The sequence below is a fragment of the Pongo pygmaeus genome, chromosome 12 (genome assembly GCF_028885625.2).
Source record: "Pongo pygmaeus isolate AG05252 chromosome 12, NHGRI_mPonPyg2-v2.0_pri, whole genome shotgun sequence".
In the NCBI taxonomy this organism is placed as follows: Eukaryota; Metazoa; Chordata; class Mammalia; order Primates; family Hominidae; genus Pongo; species Pongo pygmaeus.
In genome coordinates this window covers 60,580,331-60,601,153 of record NC_072385.2, presented here as the reverse complement: position 1 = coordinate 60,601,153, position 20,823 = coordinate 60,580,331, and the positions used below count along the sequence as shown (strand labels likewise).

The 20,823-nt window shown below is 55.6% G+C and overlaps 1 protein-coding gene across 7 annotated transcripts in view; it reads right to left on the bottom strand.

The window, feature by feature from the left end:
* The window catches only part of SFXN5 (sideroflexin 5), a 131,246-nt gene that overhangs the window by 9,327 nt on the left and 101,096 nt on the right, over positions 1-20,823 (bottom strand). For 4 of the 7 annotated variants that reach the window (XM_054473660.2, XM_054473663.2, XM_054473661.2 and 1 more), the window contains 3 exons: positions 20,195-20,310; positions 17,032-17,117; positions 9,729-9,846 (listed from right to left, as the gene is read on the bottom strand). In XM_054473660.2, the coding sequence (XP_054329635.1) occupies positions 9,729-9,846; positions 17,032-17,117; positions 20,195-20,310 (320 nt within the window). The remainder of the gene's footprint in view (positions 1-9,728; positions 9,847-17,031; positions 17,118-20,194; positions 20,311-20,823) is intronic. The other 3 variants (XM_054473662.2, XM_063649354.1, XM_054473666.2) reach the window with 2 other exon arrangements.

Sequence of the window (20,823 nt, the reverse complement as noted above, 5' to 3'; positions counted from 1 at the left end):
AAGGCCCAGCTAGAACAGCGAAGCACCTTCCCTTGTGGCGTGGGAAGGGTTAACCTTGAGCTATTTGTCTCTGTCTCCTGGCTCACTGTGGGTGGGGGGCTACAGTCAGGAATGCATTTGGGGCCACCTCTGCCTCTACAGCCTGGGAGCACACACACACCTGCAGCCAGGCCAGCGGATAGTTTACATATTTGAACCTGGAGCTAAGGTGCGGAGACATAAACAGGAAACTGGATCCCCAGCCTGTGCCCCATTCTCGGGGGCTTTTACCTACTACAAAGAACTTCCTCCTGCTGGCCTTTCTTCTGATGGCTTTTCTGCCTCCTTTTCAAAGGCATGGGGCTGGGGGGGTGGGGTGTTCGGTGTGACCCTGTGACATAGCTCAAAGCCACCACCTGCTCCTGGGCAGAGGTCTGGGCTTCTGAGGGTCTGCAGAAGGTGGCGACATTGACACAGGGCCCAAAGCCCAAGCGGGCACCTGGCTGACCCTGTGTGCCTGAGGCCTCTGCCAGGCCTGGGACCGCTTTGTCCACTGGGCACAACATCCCATCCTTTCTCATCAGGGCTGGGCAGGCCTCGTGTCCTGTTCTGACACACACACATTCAGGCCCCACCTTTGGGAGAGCTATCTTGAGTGTCTTTGGAGAGCAGAGGCATTAGGCTGGGGCTGGGGAGCCATTGAGGCCTAAGCCTAGACCCCTGGACCTCTGAGTTAGGCCTCTGGTGCTGGCTCTGGGATCCCACTACCTTCTCAGTGAAAGAACCCTCAGCTGGACACTCCAGGCCTTCTGGGACTTTTTCCAGCTTCTTCACCCATCAACTGCTGTCCATTTTCTGTACATTCTAAGTATACGCTTTGAGTCCTGAGTCCAGGCTATATCCTGACCCTCTAAGGCTGCCTCCTCCAGGAAGCCTCCCTTGATATTCTTAGACCAAATCCATTGCTGCTGCCTCTGTGTCCCCAGCACATGCTTTTATCTCCATCCCATCGCCAGGCACAGGCTCATTTGCACTCTAAACAGGGGTGACTACAGTAGTCCCCTGCCCCACCCCACTGTGAGCTGCTCCAGGCAGCTCGGTATCCCTGTGCCTTGTGCACAGTAGGTCCTCAGTAACAGCTGAGTTAAGTGACACTGAAGTGCCTCGTGGGCAAGAATCCTGTCTTACACTTTTCCAGCTCCCCTGTGCTATGTGTACCCAGCAAGTGCTCAGACCACACCCCGCCCCCTACCATTTTGGAGCTTTGCACCATTCCTGGGTGCCCTCTGGTGGACCAATCTCAGAATCATTCTCTGTCCTCTATCTTCTAAGCTTTGAGGCCTCGGTTTCCCCACATGTATGCTGGGAAGATTTTCTAAGATCTCCTGGTGCCAGGATGAGGATTATATCACAAAATGGATAGGATGGCCCTTTGGAGGCTTAGAAAACCTGCGTGATGCTGTGTAAAGAGGACAGGACCCAGGGTCCCCACACTCAGCCCCAGCCCCGCTCACTCAGCTCACAGGGCTGAGCCTTGCTGCAGGCCAGGCATGTTCCACTTTGCATGTATTAATGCCTTTAATGGAAGCTCTGCACAACCAAGCCTTCTCTCTCCCTGTCCTGGATTCAGCTAGGTGTCCTGGAAGGTCCTGGAAAGAAGAACTGTGGGGGAAAGGCTGTCAGGCAGCCCCACCGAGACCTGCCACCCGGGCATGTGTACATGTTCTTGCGTGCACGTGTATGTGTGCGAGCCTGTGTGCACGCGCAGGTTTAGGGTGGGGGTGTGGGGAACAGGCAACATGACAGGTGGCGTTGGCGTTCCTGGGCTCTGAGCGGCTTTGCCATTCCCATCCGTCCCTCCTGGGGGGTCCTGTGGGCAAACTCCAAGAAAGCAGCGGGCGGGGAGGCAGCAGATTTCTGACGGCAAAAATAGCCCACTTTAGAGTTCAGTAGGGACTGATTAAACCAGTAAATGAGAAAAACCCCAAACAAACATCTCCAAGCGAAGTAGGAGATGGATTTGAGACTGGAGGGAAGGAGGCCCCTGCTCTGGGAGACGCTGAATGCTGCTGTAGACTCAGGAGGGATGCAATGCGCCCTAGACATTGTCTCTGGCCTCCCATCAGCCCTGGAAGAGTGGGAGAAGCAGGCACCAACAAAGTCAAGGTGAACCCAGATGAGCCACGCTCCGTACTAGGTGTTGATAAAGGGCACCAGTTCTCAGCCACAGGGACACCTTGTGTCAGGGAAGGGAGAAAGGTCTATTGTCCTAAGGGGGAAGATGGAACACAGAAAACACACCACCAGAGCCTACACAGGTGAGGTGAGACAGATCTTGGTGGGGAAGATCAGGGAGGACTTCCTGGAAGAGAAGCCATTTCTAGACCAGCTTGAATGTGGACTCACATTCCAGCTTATTCCCAACTCTTCTCCACTCTTGGTTGGGGGTCCAAATACTTTCTCAAAGAAAGATAAGCTGGGGGGACTTTGCTTCTGGTGGCTCACAGCTGTCTAGCCAGGCTGGTTCATCAAAACCACCATTTTCATCAGGGCTGGTAAGAGGGTGGAGATACTGGAGGTTCTGGGACCCACTGAGGGTACCCACATTTTTGCCCATACAGGGAGGGTATGCCTCTCTGTTTCTTAACCCTGAAAGCTGTAAGTGGGGAGGCAGGAAGGAGTATGGGGTGGCTGATGTTGGCCCTCCTGCCTCATCTACCACATGGGTGTGGCCTGTAAGAGCCACCCTCTGAGGCCAGGACGAGACAAGGCTCATAACTGGGGCTGAGGACATGGGGGGAAGGCTTTAGACTTCCTCAGAACATGGCTTCTAATCCCCAGAACCCTCTAGAGCTGAGGTGAGTAGGGGCTCAGCTGAGAGGGAGGGACATGGGGAGTTCCCAGGGCTGACATGGGAGGCTCAGAGCAGGAAGCCCTGGCCCTGGGGGACTCTTAGGCTGTCTTTTCTTCTAGTCGAGGTGCTTGGCAAAAGCTAGAAGGGACAGGAACAGGTGGTGGGGGTACAGGGGGAGGCCGGTTCTCTGCTGAGGCTTCAGGGAAGGCAGAGGGCAGAGGCCAGAAAACCAAGACAGCCAGGAGGGAACAGGCATACAGGAAACAAGCTTCCTGGCCAGTGAACCTCACTCCTGCCCCCAGGGGCCCCTGCAACAGCTGAGGCAGGGAAGAGACACACGCTCATAGCCGCCAGCCCCTACAAGGGCGCCCCACGGCCCTCTCCCCTGCCCACAGCCCCAGCCAGGAAGCACACTGCCCAATCTCTCATCCCCACCCCAGCCCCCACAGCTGCAGGGAGGACAAAGGAGCCAGTGAGGGTCTAGGGGCCATAAGACACGTTCCCAGGAAGGCTAAGGCCCTGCCCACTTGCCATGCCCAGACCCAGAGGGTGGCTCCCAGAGGGCACACCCTTGCTGCAGGCCGGGCACCTGAGGGGCAGTATGTAACTCAAGTGGACTCACTCAGCCCACTGTCTAGCACCAGGGCCCTGTCTTGAGTTTTCACTTCCCTAATCTTACTGGGAGAAACTTGGTTCTTACAGGAAGAAACTTAGTTCCAACACCTCATCTTCCAGCTGGGGAAACTGAGGTCTTTGAGGTTAAGACCCAAGGTCATATGGAGAGTTGAGGCAGAGGGGTGCCAGCCAGAGGGGCAGAGGGCAGGCCTTGGGGCCACGGGACGGCCCCTCCACCCCAACATCACCTAGGGATGGGGTCGAGCTCCCGGCTGCCCCCCGCTCCCTGTACCTCACTCATCCACAGACAAGCCCCACCTTCTGTGGACACATTTCAACCTCACCAAATCAGCTAATTATTGACAGTTGGTGAAGAGGAGATTTCACTTTTTCCTCCTGTTAAACTGCTCCTAATTAGTTCCCTGTCACCACGGCTGGCTCGCCCGCCCGCCGCCCGCCCGTTCACGCAGTAATCCCACTGCACAGTGCCTCATTAACCTTTTGCTCCTCTCCTGCCGCCTGCCAACAAGATGAAGACAAAAACAGATTGTTGAACAATGGCTCCGGCTTGTACGTGCAGCCCCATTCCCCAGCCCCCGAGCTCCCAGGGGAAGAGTGGGGAAAAGAGAGGGGACTGGGGTGGGGGAGAGCCCGAGAGGAATCAAGGAAGGGAGAAAGAGGCACAAAGAAAGATTGAAGCAGAAACAGAGGCAGGGATGTGGGGAGGGGCCTTGGCCAAGGTACTGCTTCTTGCTCCAGAGAGACGTGAGGTTCATTAAACAGGATTGGAAATGCTCCCAGGTAGGGAACACCGGCTGTCAGAGTTAGAGGGACATTTGCCACCACCCACTACAGCCTCTTGTGGTAGCCAAGCCCGTGTTCCTGGACACTGGACCCTGCACATCTCCCTCAGGGAACCTGAGGCCCCAGTGTATGTCTATGTTGCGGTGGGGAGGACACAGAGGACCCCCCATTTGCTTGGAATCCAGAGCCCCAATCACCAAAGGGGGCAAGGCCAGAAAGGCCACCACAATCTGGCCCTACCACAAGGGAGGCACCCAGCACCAACCCCACCTATAGCGGCCCCGGCAAGCTGCCACGCAGCCTCTGCTTTAGGTCCATCATGACCTGTGCTGTCACCTGACAGTTCTTGTTTATTGAGTTTTGTCTCCGCCACCAGCAGGGAGATTTGCTGAGACCACAGGGCTCCTACGTGGCCATCCTGGTAACAAGAAAAATGGGAAAGTGCCCAGGCTCCATGGGGCAGAGAGCAGATTCTGGGTGTGATGGGCCCATCCATGTTTGGGGACAGGCTGGTGGGGCAGGCCTATAGCAGTAACCTCCAGATCCACCAGATCCGCCAGGGCAGACCCTGTACTCCCGGCATGCGCAAGAGGACTGGGGTCCAGAAGGGAGCCCAGGACCTGTTCCCCAGTTTTCACAACAGGAGGTTCCCTGCCCTACCTGTTGGCCCTTTAGCCTCCCTCCAGCCCCTCCACTGCCCAGCCCCTTCCTCAGCTCTGGGTTGGAAAAGACATAAACACTGACTCCAAAAGGTCCCTGTGAAAACACAGATTTCCTGTGGAGGGGAGGAGGGCTGGGGTGAGGGCACTGGGATGTTCCTGCTGATAAATTAGCAGCAAGCAATCTGGAGCCCAGAAGTGGGCCTCCTCTTTCTACAGTGAGGTGTGGGTGGGCTGGGGACGGTCACAGAATTCTTCTGCCTGGGTACAAAGCCTGCTCCATCGTCAGCAACTTTGGATCTTGGACAAGGTACTTAACCTTAATGTGCCTCAGTTTCCTCATTGGTAAACAAGGAATATTGGTACCTACCTTGGAGAATTCTCAGGATCCAGGCCCCCATTTCTCCACCACAGCCAGGTAGCCCCCTCTACTCACTGGACCCAGGGACTCCATAGAGGCCATGCCTTCCCACCTTAGGCTCTGGGCATTCCTTCCCCATCATTGGCCTCTCTCCAAGCCCCCCAACCTCCATCTCACAGTTTCTTTGCTGTTCTCCCACAGTTCCCCATCTTTGAGCCCAATCCTCTGAACAAAGAAGAAACTGAATACCATGTTGCCTACTAGACTGCCATGTCTAGCTATGCCACCTAAGTCTCCTCCACTCCTAGTCCTCTCTGCACTCACCCACTCTGCAGAGAGCCCCTCCTCTTTGAATCGCCCGAATCCTCAGCTTCCATGAAGTTACTCCATCTGGGTTCTCCCTGTGCCCTTAGCTGCTTCTTCCCCCTCTTGATGGTTTTTCTTCCTCCTATAGTGGACCACATCCCCTTTCTCAGCTTCAACTCCCCCCCATACACTGAAGGTTCCGTATCTCCAGCCAAACTCTCTCCCCAGAGCTATCTGACTGTCTAGGAATCATCTCTTGATGTTCAATGTTTTAGACTTAAGGGGCATTAGGAAGACTTAATACAGTAAGGCATGCCGAGCTCCCAGCATGCTGCCTGGTCCAATAGATATCTGGCAAATGGTAGCCATTATTATTATTTGCAGTTTGACCCTCAGTACCATTTTAATAGGCAGAACTACTAATTTGAAAAGAGCAGACAAAACTCTCCCCCAGGAACTGAAGGAAGGATTGAAGTCCTTGCCTCAATCTCTGGGGTTAGTGAGTTGGAAACTCCACAGCAATCACTGCAGGCCAGCCATTCTAGGAACTAGTTCCTAAATTCTACCTCCGAGTCCCCTGATTAGTTAATTGGTGTTCCAGTGATTACTTCTGTTGACAACCTTGGTGGCTTTTGGCAAGGCTGGGTCAGCCCAAGCAAGTCCAGACTTATTGTGGCAAGTCCCACTGGCTTCTGGGACGTGAGACATGATCCATGTATGGCAAGAAGCACCTTGTTAGGGGGAATTAATTGGGAGAGTGAATGCGGAAACATGGCCCTCTCGGCAAGTTGGCTGAAGGCTTTGGTGCCATGGGTCCCAAACAGGGCTCAAAACACCCCATAATGCCCAGGCTAGCCTGCATCTTGTTGGGATCCACATAGCTGAGGAGGGAGCTCTGAAAATCATGCCTCTACCCTCCCCAGAGGACAAAGACTTAACATGCAATGACTATCCTCTTCCCAATCTAGAGAAAGAGGCTTGGATTGCAACAAGAGGGACTTTGGTTAAATACGCAGAAGAACTAACTCCCATGTCTATTTGAAGTAGGCATGTGGGGAGAGGGGAGCCTGGGCTTGGACCTGCAGCATCTGTGAGACCAGGGTGGCTCACTTTCCATCACTGCTTTGCAGCCAGAGCTGGAGGCCTGGATGGGCGAACGGTAGCCATCTCCCCATTATATGCCCCAGGGGAACACCTGCCAAGGACCTACAGCACTTCTAGACCGTTTCCTACCACCCACCACAGTGCAGCCCCCAGCTCCCTCTTCTCCTGGCTGTCCCAAGGTAGGTAAGGTGGTTGACTAGGGAGAGCCACAGGAAACGATCAGATGTAGCACTTCCTAGGGGCCTGGACTTGGAGTGTGGACCTCTGGTGTTTCCTCTCCTATCAGCACCTGACTTCTGCGACCTTGGGCTGGTCCCATGACTTTTCTGGGCCACCATTTCCCCAGCAAAGTCAGTAGCAAGGTAAACTGGATGACCTTGAAAATCCTTCTAACTGGGAGCATCTCTGATTCTGCATCAGTGTTTTCTTTGCCCTGGGTCCCTTCTCTGTGCAGGCAGGTGGAGTTATGACAGCTACTAGAAGCACAGAGGTACCTACAAGCACATGGGTGACTCTGGCCCTGGCCTAGGACCCTGGGCTCAGGCTGATTGCACAGACAGATGCAATGGCTTCAGGGAGTGCTGGGGCTGGGACAGGGATGTCAGAGACCACTGAGAAATACCCGCCCTTCCCTCTTCAGGGCTCCTAGGCAACCCAGAGCCCATGGCTCCATTTGGAGTCCTAGGCTGCAGCTTTCCCAGGGTGAGAGGTGGGGGAAGGAGCATCCCAGCACCCATGACAAGGCTGGCCGCTGTGGGCATGAGATGAGGTCCTGCTGGCTTTAGTCTTGGTGTGCGTTGAATGGTGTCCCCCAAGACAAGAGCCCCACTCTCACAGAGTCTCCTCCTTAAACTCTGGGGCTCTGGAAGGAAGCCACCCCACTTCTCACCTTCCAGGGCCTAAGGCAGGTCACCCCCTCCTCCTGCTGTAAGAGCCTGGGTCTCCAGCCCTCGCAGCCCCAACACCCCCGGCCTCTTGTTTTCACTTCCCCGACTTGTCTCCAGGATCCCTCACCTCTTCCCCACCTCTCTTGGGGCCCTGCCTGAAGCAGGTCCGTGGTGAAATCACAGATTCAGAAGCGCCGCTTTCTGGCCACAGCCCCTGCCTTCTTGTGAGCTCAGTGCAGACACCTCCTGGGCCTTCTTGGGTCTGCTCCTCCCCGTCAGCTTAGCTCCCAGCTTCACTCCAACCCAGCGTGGATCCCGTGGTCCTCTGCTCCTCCGTGCTGTGGCCCATCTCTCAGCCCCCCTCACCCCCAACCTGACAAAACCCCAGAAGAAAGGATCTGTGGCCCTCCCTGTACTGGCCCATAGCACCTCCTGGTGAACAGGCCCGGCTGCACCCCCAGACCACGTGCTGCTCAGCCTCCTCACCTCTCATTCTCCCCTGGATGTCTCACCCCTTCTCTGTGTCCTCAGACCTCTGACTTCCTGCCCCTTCCCCACCCTGCTCTCTCCTGTCTGCTCAGTCACAAGAACACAGGAGCCATTGGAACAACTTCTTCAATTTTCCCACCCCTGAACCCTACCCCCAGCAGCATTTTCCTCCCACCCCACTCCTCTTCCACCTACTGAAGTGGGGAGGGGTCTCCCCGTGCCAAGGCTGATCCCTTCGTCTGTACTCTGGTCCCCCCTCCTCTTCATGGATTTTCCCAACATCGTCCTCTCAGCGTCCTCGACATCTCTCCTGGTGCCTTCTCTACTGCATTTACGCAAGCCCCTGTCTCTCCCATTTAAAACAAGGACAAATACATAAATAAAAGCCCCTCCTGATCCCACATCTTGTTGCGGCTGTGGACCTGTCTTTCTCATTTTTTCCTCTCACCTGTCACCTGGATCCCTTCTCTGGGGACAGGGTTTGGCTACGTTGCCTGAGACACTAATGGATACTCTGTAATCTCATGGAGTGTGACCTCTCAGGAGGGTCTGACCCTGTGGATGCCCACCCACCCCGATCACACATGGCCCGGATCTGCCCTCACCACCCTGGCTGCTTGTCTTTGGACCCCATCAGGGTGGGGGCCTCACCCACCACCCTCAATTCCAGCACTGTTGTCATGCTGGTAGACTCTACTTCTATCCCTCCAGCCCAGGCGTCTCTCCTCATTCCAGACCCAGAGCCAACATCCCACAGGCTCCTCAACCCCGCGTGTCCATCCAACTGACCCACTGCCCTCCCTCAAACCTGTCCCCACCTGGCTCCATCTCATTAAGCACCTACATCTGCCTGGTCGTTCAAAACCAGAAAGCCAGCGCACATCCTCTGGCTCCCGTTCCCTCCCACCGCATACAGCTCTTCATCGAATCCCGAAGAAGCTGCCTCCTGACTCCGTCTTTAGGGACCCACTTCTCTCCATGCCCACTGCCAACAGCCTGGTCCAAGCTGCCATCACTGCTCGCTGGATGCCCACCACAGGCTCCTGATGGTTCCTTCTCTGGAGCTCCAACCCAGCCCCACGCGGCAGCACAGGGGCCGCCCAGAATCAGCAATCTGTGGTCTGCCTTGCACAGCCCTTAGGAGGACATTCACCCTCTCTGTTCTGGCTTCCAAGTTCCCAACACCACCCAGCCCAGCCCCTCATTCCCGGGCCACGTCACCTTGCTGCACTCCCTGGCCGCGCTGCAGACTTTGGTCAGCTCTTGGGCATGGCGTGTGCTGCCGCACCTCAGAACCCTCACACCAGCTAGCTGTCCACAGACCTCACATCTCCCCCCGCCACCCCTTTTCATCTGGCCAACTCCAGCCACACTCCCAGTCCCAGTGAAATGCCACTTCCCTCTAGGCTCAGTTTGGTCTGCTGTCTCCTTCCACACCCAGTGGAGCTTCTCCCACCCTAACGCTCCTGGCTCCTCATCTGCTGGCCTCTGTTGAATCACCCTGTTGACTGCGTGACCCTCACTCTGAGGGCCAGAGCCTGGGCCAGCCTCATTCACGGTTCCAGCCCCAGCGCCTAGCACAGCGCTAAGGAGTCGGCATGGTATGAGTATTTGTTCAGAAATCACCAAACAGCACCCCCTGCCCTGCCCTTGAGCCCCTCCCCACTGACCTCTGACATCTGCGGGAAGAGGCTGATGGCCAGCGGCAGGGCCAGGCCGAAGGCTGCCAGGCACACGAGGCTTTGCACAGGGAGGAGCAGCCGGGGGCGTGCCTGCAGGAGAGCCGTCCTATGGGGGAGAGAGGAGGGAGCCCCATGAGACCCGAAGGTGGGGTGGGCTGGCTGCCAGCCACCATGCTGCGTCCGACTCTGTCTCTGGGCCCAGGAAGCATGGTTCCGGGGCAGTGCCAGTGTGCAGCTAAACAGATATAGCAGAGTTCTGTCTTTGGGACCTTTCCCGATAGGTACCCCTATCCCGAGGCCCTGTCTTGAAGGACGTTGCTGGCTGAAACCTCAACTACTCCGGTCACGAATGAGTACTTTCGGGGCACCCACCTGCCATGCGTCCAGCCCCGTGCCAAGAAGGCCCTATGTGGGAGAGCCACTAGAAGAGGCTGTCAGCCCCTGTTCCTGGGGAGACACATAGGAACGTAAGATCGCTCTCGAGGGCAGCACGTAATTAAACAGCAAAGAAACCAGAGTAGGTGCCAAGTTCAGGGGAGATGACAAAGCACATACATATGGGCACACGCCAGCCAGGAGGGGGTGATCCTCCTCTATGTGTAAGAACAGAAGACACCCCACTGGCCACCTTGTCAACTTCAACCCAAGGGCAACAGAGGGTGCAGTGACTCGTCCAAGGCCAAGTCTGCAGGAGGCTGGAAGAGCTGCTGCCTGGACCCCTGACTCCCTGAGGGTGCTGTCACCCCAGCTGGTCCCCTGTGCCAGCTTCATCACCAACACAACACAGCTGGCACCCTCTCCCCATGGCTGGCTTCGGAGCTGGTTTCCTGGGCGGCGGGTGGGGGGGCATGATAAACCTCCCTCTGGGGCCCAGGCTCCCCAGACACCATGGGGACATACCAGCTGGTCAATGTGCCTGCACTGTGTTCATCGGAGCTTCCTGTTTTGCTCAATACAGCAGGCCCTTCAGCGGGGACCACAGCATTCCACCTGGGGAGGCCTGGGATGACTAGACTATTTGCCAGGGGGTGTTGGGCAGGCACTAAATCTGACCTCAGTAACTGTCAGCCTCCAAGTGACAGGCTCCTGGTGTGAAGGGGAAATAATCCAGGCTCTTATCCGCCACCCCCAGCAGGGCTGACCATGCCACAGGCAGGTAAGGGGCCCTGCCTGTGGGGGGCAGTAAACCCCATATACCCTCACCTCTTGAGACAAGAATCCCAACAACAGCTGGCCCTGAGAAGACAGCAAAATTGGGAGTAGTTTTCAGAAGTTAAAGTGCATCAGCTGGACTGGGCAACTGGTTAAAAATGCAAATGCCCAAGGGTTGCTTACAACCATGAAAGCCTGATTCAGTGGGCACTGGACCTGGAAATGTGCATTTTAATCAACCCTCCATGAATCTAAAATGGTGATCCCAGACGACACTTCTGATAAACCCTGGCCCTGGATGTTCCTGCTCAGGAACATAAAGATCCCATTACTTGCAAATCCTATGCAAGTAAAAGGGTGAGCCCTGGCCTGGCACACAGTAAGTGCTGAGAAATTATGTGTCATTATTGCTGTTGTTATTGCTCATGTTACCTGAGGGAAGGTAGGATCCTGGTAGCCCACCTGTCTTCCAGCCCTTCCCACAGGCCCAGACCGCAAGGTTTGTCCAGCTGCTAAATTTGGCCTGAATTAAGCTATTGGAAAGGGGAGTTTCCACAGGATTGAGCAGTAGGACCAAGGTGCCTAAATCAAGCTCAAACTCCTCTGATCCTCCAACCCCCATCCAGCGCCCCCATCCTCTCTCTCTACTCCATGCTAGCCCATGCCCGCCTGGGCTTCCTTAGGGGTCATGGAGGGGCTGGGAATAAGGCTGAGAGGGCCCTGAGATGAACTTCTCAAGCAAGACAAGGAGGAGCGGGGGACACAAAGCTCATTCTCCAAGCTTCATACACAGTCTGGAGCCCCTGCTTGGAGGAGGCTGCTTGGAGGAGGACGGGGCTGCCCTCCTGTTCCAGTGGCAGTGACTAGAGGGTGTGGAGTCCCTGGAAGCACAGCCCCGAGGGTCCCTGCTCACAGCCCTGGGAGCAGTGAAGGGTGAGAAAAAGAAAGAGAGACGCTCCCCCCGGCAGGTGAAGAGCGGGCCATGGGCTCAGCCCTTGGGACCTGCTGGTGGGGACACTGGACAGAACCCCTGTCTGTGGGGCTGTGACCAAGGCTCCCCTCTCAGGGTGGCTGGCTGAAGTACTCAGTGGGAAAGAGGTCCAAGAAGTCCGAGGCCTGGGCTTCCAGCTCAGGATAGAGGCAGGCCTGAGGCTGAAACAGGAGCCTCGGAAGCCCCAGCCCAGAGCAGGCCAGAGAGCGAACACAGTAGGACAGGGGGAGGGGAGGGGGGAGGAAAATGGCAAGAAGGGATGGGAAAGGCAGCTGGGGGAGTTAAAATATGCAGATGGAGAGATGTGCGAATGCCTGGGAGAAAGGAAAGACCCGGAGCCCAGGGAGTAAAGGAAGCTGGGGGAGCGGACTCAGGGTTGTGGCCTGGACCCGGAGCCAACTCAGACCCAGCCTGGTGCCTCTGCTGGCCCTTCATTCCAGTGCCAGGGAGGCTGGGCTGGGGCTGAGCCAGCTAGAGCCCTCCTGATCCAGCACAGGAACCTGTGATCCCAGCCCTGGACCTAGCCTCCTCCTCAGCATGGTTGGTGCTGCAGGGAGGGTGTCAAGTGTGAACCCCTGGAGCACTCAGGGGAGCTGGAGGGTGGTGGAGAGGGAGGGATGGCACCCAGTGGACTGTACTCCCCAGAGGCAGCCCAGTGCTCTGGGCTGGGGAGGGAAGCTCCACTGCTTCTGACTTGAGATTCTTTTCCTTTCCGTCTCAGAGTCAAGGCCAACTGAGCACGCTGAGCTCCCACCTTTCTCTTCCCAGCAGGAAGCCCAGGGACCTTGGCTCTGAGAGTATCAACCGAGGCCAGAGGCGAAGCAAGGCAGGTCCCAGCCACGGCCGCCACACAACAGCTTGTCCCCATCATTGCTGTGCATTCCTTCAGCACTTGGAGCGCAGTTTTAGTTTGCACTCCATTAATTTGCACATAGGCTGCTTTGTAAGTGTTCTTTTGTCTTTTTTCCTTGGCTGTCCTGACTCCCTTACCCAACAGGGGCTCCCCAAGGGTGGCGGCTGCCTTCCTCGTTAGGCTCCTCGCGGGAAGCCCTGCACTAGTGCCCCTGCACCCAAAGGCTATGGGGTGCATGGCAGGGACCCTGCAAAGAGCAAAAGAGCTGCTGGATGGTGCAAAATGCAAAGCCCCAACGAACAAGGTGATGAAGGGGCAGTGTCCTCGTTTTCCAGGTGGGAAACTGAGGCTGAGGGAGGCTCCACAACCACATCAGACTGGCAGAAAGAGATGGAGCAGGAACCTAGATTTTGTTTTCCTACCAGAGCCTCAGCTCACTCTGCTACACTGCCCTGCCTCTCCTACCACACAGTCCTGCACTTCCAGAGTACATGTGAGATTAGCAAGCCTTCAAGGGCACAAACTGGGTCTTATTCATCTTCATCTTCTTGGGGGAACCTGGGCTGAACTTTTCTTTTCCCCAGGGACCCTCCAAAGAACTCCAGGGAAGGACCAATGAAACACGAGGCTGCCAGGAGCACCAAACTCTGACCTCTCATCACCTTATCAGAGGGGCTCCTTTGGAGCCTGAGATGTGAGAGTATGTGGCACCCAGACACTAGGCAGGTCCCAGGCTGGACAGGTTCAGTCCCAGAATAATCACCCCACTTCCCATGGATATGGAAGTGGGGAAGGGAAGGGCATGGGCTCTGGCTAGGGCTCCACCCCCAGGCCTGTGCGCACGGACCTAAGTGAGGACAGGCATTTTTGTTTTCCTGCCCAAATGTTGCATGTCCCAAGACCACCCTGGCCTGCCACACCCCTTAATCCTGTGCCTAAAAAACCCTGAGACCCTAGCAGGCAAACACACAGGCAGCTGGACATCCAGAGGAGCACATCAGTGGAGGAACACACAAGCGGCTGGACAGCAAGAGGACGTCGGGGGGAGCACGCTGGCGGAAGGGCACACTGACAGATGCCGGCAGGCCACCCACTGGCAGAATGACATGGAGTTTGGCTGGGGCAGTCGGAGGACAGCCTGGGCCACCAAGCAGCCTGACTCCAGGGGAAAACTAATCTCCCTTCTGGCTCCCCTATCTGCTGAGAGCTACTTCCACTCAATGAAACCTTGCACTCATTCTCCAAGCTCACGTGTGATCCGATTCTTCCGGTACACCAACGAAAGAACCCCGGGATACAGAAAGCCCTCTGTCCTCGTGGTAAGACAGGGGTCTAATTGAGCTGACTAACACAAGCCACCTATGGATGGCTAAACTTAAAAAGTACCCTGTAACATACGCCCACTGGGGCATCAGCTATAAACATTCACCCCTAGACACTGCCGTGGGGTCGGAGCCCCACAGCCTGCCCGTCTGTATGCTCCCCTAGAGGTTTGAGCAGCAGGGCCCGGAAGAAGCGAGCCACACCCCCACCGCACTCCCTTTGAGGGGCACAAGGGAACTTTTCCTGTTTCACCATGACTCCCAAAGCCAAGTTTAAGCCCCCAAGTTAATGGGACACTAACCATCATTCCACTTTCTGCAAACATCTCTGCCAACTGGGAAGGCATCGCAGAGCATGTTTTTCCCCAGCAAATTCTTGCAGGACAGGTCCCTGGATGAGCATGGCTGACCCAGCTTCACACCCCGCCCGCCGCCTTCTTGTAGTTCTCAGGATAGCTGTAGGATGTGTTGGGAATGCAACATCTTGAGATAAGGAGGGCCTGTCTGGGACAGCCTGGGCTCATGTTCCCACCTCTTCTGGAACAGGATGTCCTGCAACACTTTAGCACAGCAAGCTGATGTCCCCCAGGGTGGAAACCCCAGGGTGGAGCGCTCCCAGGCTCCCTCAGTTGCAGTGTGATGTGGTACGTGGGTGGAGGAGACTCCATCCTCCCTGGGCAGCTTTCTCGAGCCGTGGGGCACCAGCTTGCCTTGAGTGGTAGGCGTCCATTGTCCCCGAGGCCTATTTGTGAGTAATAAAGTTGCTTCGCTTGACCTGTGCAAGTGTTCTACCTCACTGGACTTGTGGTGCAAGTAACAGAGTAAGCACTGCTCACTGAACCTGCTTCAGAATTCCAAGGTTCAGGACTCAGCAATCTCAAGGACAGAAGAACCACCTTCCTTACCTGCCCCACTGGCTCCCTGTGTGTACTCGCAGTCACTGGTATTCAGGGACAACCTCAGTTCACGAAGGGGCTACATATACGAGAGTCAGGGACACAAAAGAGCCTGCCCTGTTTATTTTTGTCTGTTGCAAACTTCCATACCATACGAATTTTCTTAATCCCAGTGCTCACCATGCCATGCCCATGCTCAGGTACCCCCAGAGCCTCTGCCCTCTTCTAGGGTGAGAGAGGGATCACCTCAGCTGGGCACACACGACCCCTCATCAGCTGGCCCCATGAGCGCACTTCACTTTGGCCAGGCTGGACACCTCAGTGTCTATACCACAGGCCTGCACCCTGCCCAGAAAGCCCGCCTTTCCACAAAAATTCTATCCTGCTCTCTGGGTCGGCTGCAGCCCCTCTCTGGGGACCAGCCCTCCTTGCTGCCAGGCCCACAGTACTTCCTCTTCTCAAAGTCACCTTGGCCAATTTCACACACTGCCTGCTCTCACCTGCAGCTGACCTGGGTACGGGTCTTGCCCACCACCCTTATAAACACACAGGCTTCCTGAGATCGGACCCCAAATCTACTCTTCCCATTTCCACACAGGGCAGGACTCAAACACAGGCTGATTGAGGGTTGTGACCTGAAGATGCAAGAGGCAGCCAGTGTAGTTTGAAGAGACTAAGCTTTGCAGCCACACTCCTGAGCCACTGCTGGCTCTGCTATTTCCTAGTACATGACCGTGAGTGGATGATATAGCCTGTCTTTGCCTTCCTCTCCTCAGCTGTAGAATGAGGATATTATACTTACCTTATTATGCTGTCCTGAAGGTGAAATGAGAGAACACATTCACTCACTCACTCATCCTTTCAACAAACACTGAGCATCTATTGTGTGGCAGGAACTGTGCTAGATGCTGGGCAGGGCAGTGAACAAAAGGATGGACGTGCCTCATGGAGATGACATTCTAGTACAGCAGACAGAAAATACACAACTAGAGGAACAATCTCAGATATGGATAAGGGCTGTAAGAAAAATAAAGGACTGCAAGGGAGAGGAAATAATGAGAAATGGTGACTTCTGATGGGGTGGTCAGGGAGGGCCTCTTTGAGGAGGTGGCATTTGGGCAGAGGCCTGACTGAGAGAGGACTGGGATAGACAAGTGCTTAATAAATGTCACTCGTTATTATAATTCATACTGTGGGAATAAGAAAGTCCCCAAACAGGGAAGAATCCTTTGCCCCAGAACCCCAGATGGAGTACCCCCTATCCCCGTCCTTACACCACATGCCCCCAACTCCAGCTGCTGTCTTGAGGTGTCCCCATGGGGTAGGGTCTCCTCACTGTCAACTGACAAGCCAGGGGTCTGTACCTCCAGGCCCCCTCCACCTAGGGGACCCTCCCCTGCCCCTTGCCTTCTCCCAGGGCCCGCCCTCTCTGCGCAGCCTTTCCTTCCAGCGGCGTTTCAGTCCGCCCCTTCAGTTTCGCACTCATTCATTAATAGAATCACTCCACTACTGTTACTATGCTCCCTCATTTCTTCACAGTCATGACAGATATGAGTACTTAGAACATCCCTCTGAGGGAGGCAGGAGGCTATTACTATTTGTATTTTACAAGCAGAGAAACTGAGGCTCAGTAAGGTGGTGATTTGCCCCACAGCAGATGCCTACCCAAATCCAGTCTTCCTACCTGAATCCTCAGACTCTGCCTTCACAAATGGTCCTGTACTATTCACTGAGAGCATGTGAGCACACATGAAAACACACACACACACACAAACACACACACACACACACACCCCAGAACTGCCAGCTCCTCAGGGAAGGGCCAGCACTGTTATCCTGGTATCCCTCGTGGCACCTAGCCCAGGGTCCTGCATAGTAAAAGTCCAAGAATTCTCACAGAGTGATTCTGTCGCACTACCTGGAAAGTCCAAGATGGAGCAAGACACCTTCCACCCTCTACACAAACTGGGGCGGGCTTCCTGCCACCCCCTCATCCCTTGCCTGGGCCAGCCGGTTCCCCCTCCCTCTTCCCCTCCTCCCCCACGGTGGCCTCTCCATCCCGGCTGCCCCAACTCACTTCTCCAGCATGGACATGACGATCGGGGGTAGCACCAGGATGGGCATGGGCAGGACCACTCGCGTCAGCGCCGTCTCCAGCAGGGCCTGAGGGGCAGGCAGAGGCTGTGGTGAGAGGGGCCTGACAGCTGGTGACGGGACAGCACACCACCCAGAGCCCTAGGTGTGTGCCACCACAACGCATGTGTGTCTGAATGGCTTCATTCATGGGATTGCTCAGGAAGCTGCATTCCAAACAACAAAAAAAGCCACTGGTCTCCTTTTTCCTTCCTTCCTTCCTCCCTCCCTCTTTCTTTCCTTCCTTTCTTTTTCATTCTTTCCTCTCTCTCTTTCTTTCTTTCCTCTCTCTCTCTTTCTTTTTTTTTTTGAGACAGAGTCTTGCTCTGTCCCCCAGGCTGGAGTGCAGTGGTGTGATCTCAGCTCACTTCAACCTCCGCCTCCCAGGTTCAAGTGATTCTCCTGTCTCAGCCTCCCAAGTAGCTGGGATTACAGGTGCGCACCACCATACCTGGCTAATTTTTGTATTTTTAGTAGGGATGGGATGGGGTTTCGCCATGTTGGCCAGGCTGATCTCGAACTCCTGACCTCAGGTGATCCGCCCGCCTCAGCATCCCAAAGTACTGGGATTACAGGTGTGAACCACCGCACCCAAAGTACTGGGATTACAGGTGTGAACCACCGCACCCGGCTTCCAGTGTTCTTCTTACCACACACATTTGAGAAGAGCAGATTCCCATCACCTGCCACACGTGGGGAACACTCAGGCAGCCCCAGGAAGGGGCAGTGCTCAGGGAGGTGGCTGAGTACCTCGGGGGTAGTGGGCACAACCTCTCATACTCAGTGTGCACAGGGGATGGGGAGCAGCTCTAAAAGCAAGGCCGGCATAGACAGCTAGGGCCTGTTGAGCCAGTGGGGCTCATGGAGTCAAAGGAGGACCGAGCTTCTGGAATTTACCTTTTTGTGTTGGTGGTGTTTTTTTTGTTTGTTTGTTTTTTAGATGGAGGTCTTGCTCTGTTGCCCAGGCTGGAGTGCAGTGGCGTGATCTCGGCTCACTGCAACCTCCACCTCCTGGGTTCAAGCAATTCTCCAGCCTCAGCCTCCCGAGTAGCTGGGATTACAGGCGTGTTCTACCACACCCAGCTAATTTTTGCATTTTTTAGTAGAGATGCAGTTTTGCCACGTTGGCCAGGCTGGTCTCAAACTCCTGACCTCAGGCGATCTACCCCCCTCAGCCTCCAAAATGCTGGGATTACAGGTGTGAGACACCGCGCCCGGCCTACAATTTTTTTTTTTTACATCTCTTAAAGACAAAGATTTGCAAGATCTTGTGTCTCTTGGCTCTGGATGAGTCTTTCTCAGTGACAAGAGGTTGGTTCTGTAAGGGAGGCATGCTTCAGCTGGGCATCTGCAGGGTTTCCCTCGGGGTCTGCCTGGGGCCTTGCTCCAGGGGCTCCCAAGGGATTCCTGGGGTGGGGGTGTCCTTGGCCAGAACACAGCTCAGTGGCAATTCTGAGCTCTGACAGCCATTGTGGTGAGTTCCTTCAGCCCCATGAGCTTCAGCCCTCAGAGGAGGCTCCAGGAGCAGCTCACAGCCCACAGATGCCTGGAATCCCTCCCCGGACAGCAAAGAACTAAGCAAGCCAGGCTGAAGGAAGCCTGGAGCCACTTGGGTTTCCTTGCTGTGTGACACTGAGAGGAGTTATCAGGGCATGGCTGTCCTCCCTCAGGGGGGCTGGGGAAAAGAACAGGGCTGGAATGGGAGGTTGGGGACAGGTAGGAAACTGAGACTAAATCCCCTCTCATGATGGGCTCAGGGCTGAACATTTCTCCCAGGAACCTGGGCTCTTCATGGTCAGCCTCAGGAAGGCCTGGGAGAGGCCCCTCCAGTCTCTGGAACAGGTATGGGAATGACAGGAGGATCCAGTGCCAGTGCAGGGAGAAGAGGATGCAATGTCGGCATGACACCTCCAGCCCCTTGCCCTAAAAACCTTGGAGGGGCACTGACTTGGAGAGAGCTCTTCCCAGACTAAAGTCTGATTGAGAAGACCTCATGACTGGTGTAAGGCTTGGGGGCCCTGGTGGGAGCTGATGAGGACAGTGGCTGGAGCAGGGATGCATGCTCCACTACTTCACAGCTCCCCCCCAGCACCCATCCTACCCCATGCCCAGCACAGAGGCCAGAGCCCAGGGGGCAGCAAGACGAGCCACTAACCACCATCAGGACAAAGGCTGGGAAAGCAGAGGGAGATGTACACATGGACTCATGGACTGCGTTTTCTTTTTTCTTTTTTTTTTTTTTTTTGAGATGGAGTTTCGCTCTTTCACCCAGGCTGGAGTGCAGTGACGTGATCTCAGCTCACTGCAACTTCTACCCATGGGGTTCAAGCAATTCTCCTGCCTCAGCCTCCAGAGTAGCTAGGATTTTAGGTGCCCGCCACCACGCCTGGCTAATTTTTGCATTTTTAGTAGAGACAGGGTTTTGCCATGTTGGCCAGGCTGGTCTCGAACTCCTGACCTCAGGCGATCCACCCACCTTGGCCTCCCAAAGTGCTAGAATTACAGGCGTGAGCTACTGTGACCAGCCTGTGTTTTCATTTTTTAAACTGCAATTGCTAGAGTGGCTGAGCCTATGAAACCAGGGGCAAAAGAAGGTCTTGTAACAAAATATTCTCCAAACCTCTGCAAGCCTCAAATCCCTCGACCTCATGGCACTCACTCCCCGGTGAGCTCTCACCTGCAGAAGTGCCTATTAACCCAGAACCAAACCACTGGCCTCCCAGGCTTCCTTGACTTACCCAAGAGGATGTGAAGGCCCGGGAGGCAGGGCCCTGGGCAGAGGGAAGGGGAAGAGAGCTCTGAGGGAGTCTCCTCTGCCCTCACCAATTAACACCTCCTCTGGGTGAGACAAGCAAGAAGCTGGGTCCTGAGGGGCTGTGACAAGAGATAGGGACTTTTCACAGCAGTGAGGCCATGTCCAGGGGAACAGGCGGGAGGCCAGAGGCCCAGACTCATGCAGATTGGAGGTTGGGGTGGGGTGAGGAGGAGACATCAAGAGGCCAAAACAAGGGTACCCCGGATAGAAGCCTGTGGAAGACACACGCTAAAGGAAAACCACTTCCCTCCCTGTTGCTGGCCTCCCCAACCCTGCGAACCCCCAGACCCACGTGTCGGGCTGCGATCTTGGAGGAGCCCACGAGGTTGCCATCGCTGTCCAGGACATCAATCCCTTCCTCCAGCTCCCCGTACCGCATCAGGACCACATTGCAGATATTGGCACTGGCTGCAGAGAGAGGGGATGCAGAGAGCAGGATGAGGAGGAAGATGGCATTCCACCTGGAGGGAGGTCACTACACTCCTTCCTACTCAAGCCATGGGGTTCTGTGTTCAAATGCATGGGCAAAGGTTGGGGAAGGGGTGGTTCTGTTGTCCATCTGCCTATCAGCCTGGTGAGGGATCTGGGGGCCCTTGGGAACCCGGTAAGCAAAAGTGGAAAAGAACAGGTATTAGGGAGGACACCCGTTCTGGCCTCAGAGAGCGGCCACTTATTGAGGGGCTGCTTTCCTCTCCTCCAGGGCAAGCCCACTAGGCAGGCAAAGTGGGTGTCCATCTGGGAGGGCTCTCTGGCCTGAAGTCGCATCCCCCCGACCCCGAGGCCTGATGTTCCACCATCACTGGGGCCCTTGGGCTGCCCCATCCTCTTGAACTCTCTGTCCCACATCCAGTCCCTCCTGTCTCTGAGTAAATCAAGTTCCCAGAAATTTGCCTCCCTGACAGCAGGTGCCAGAGAGGCGGA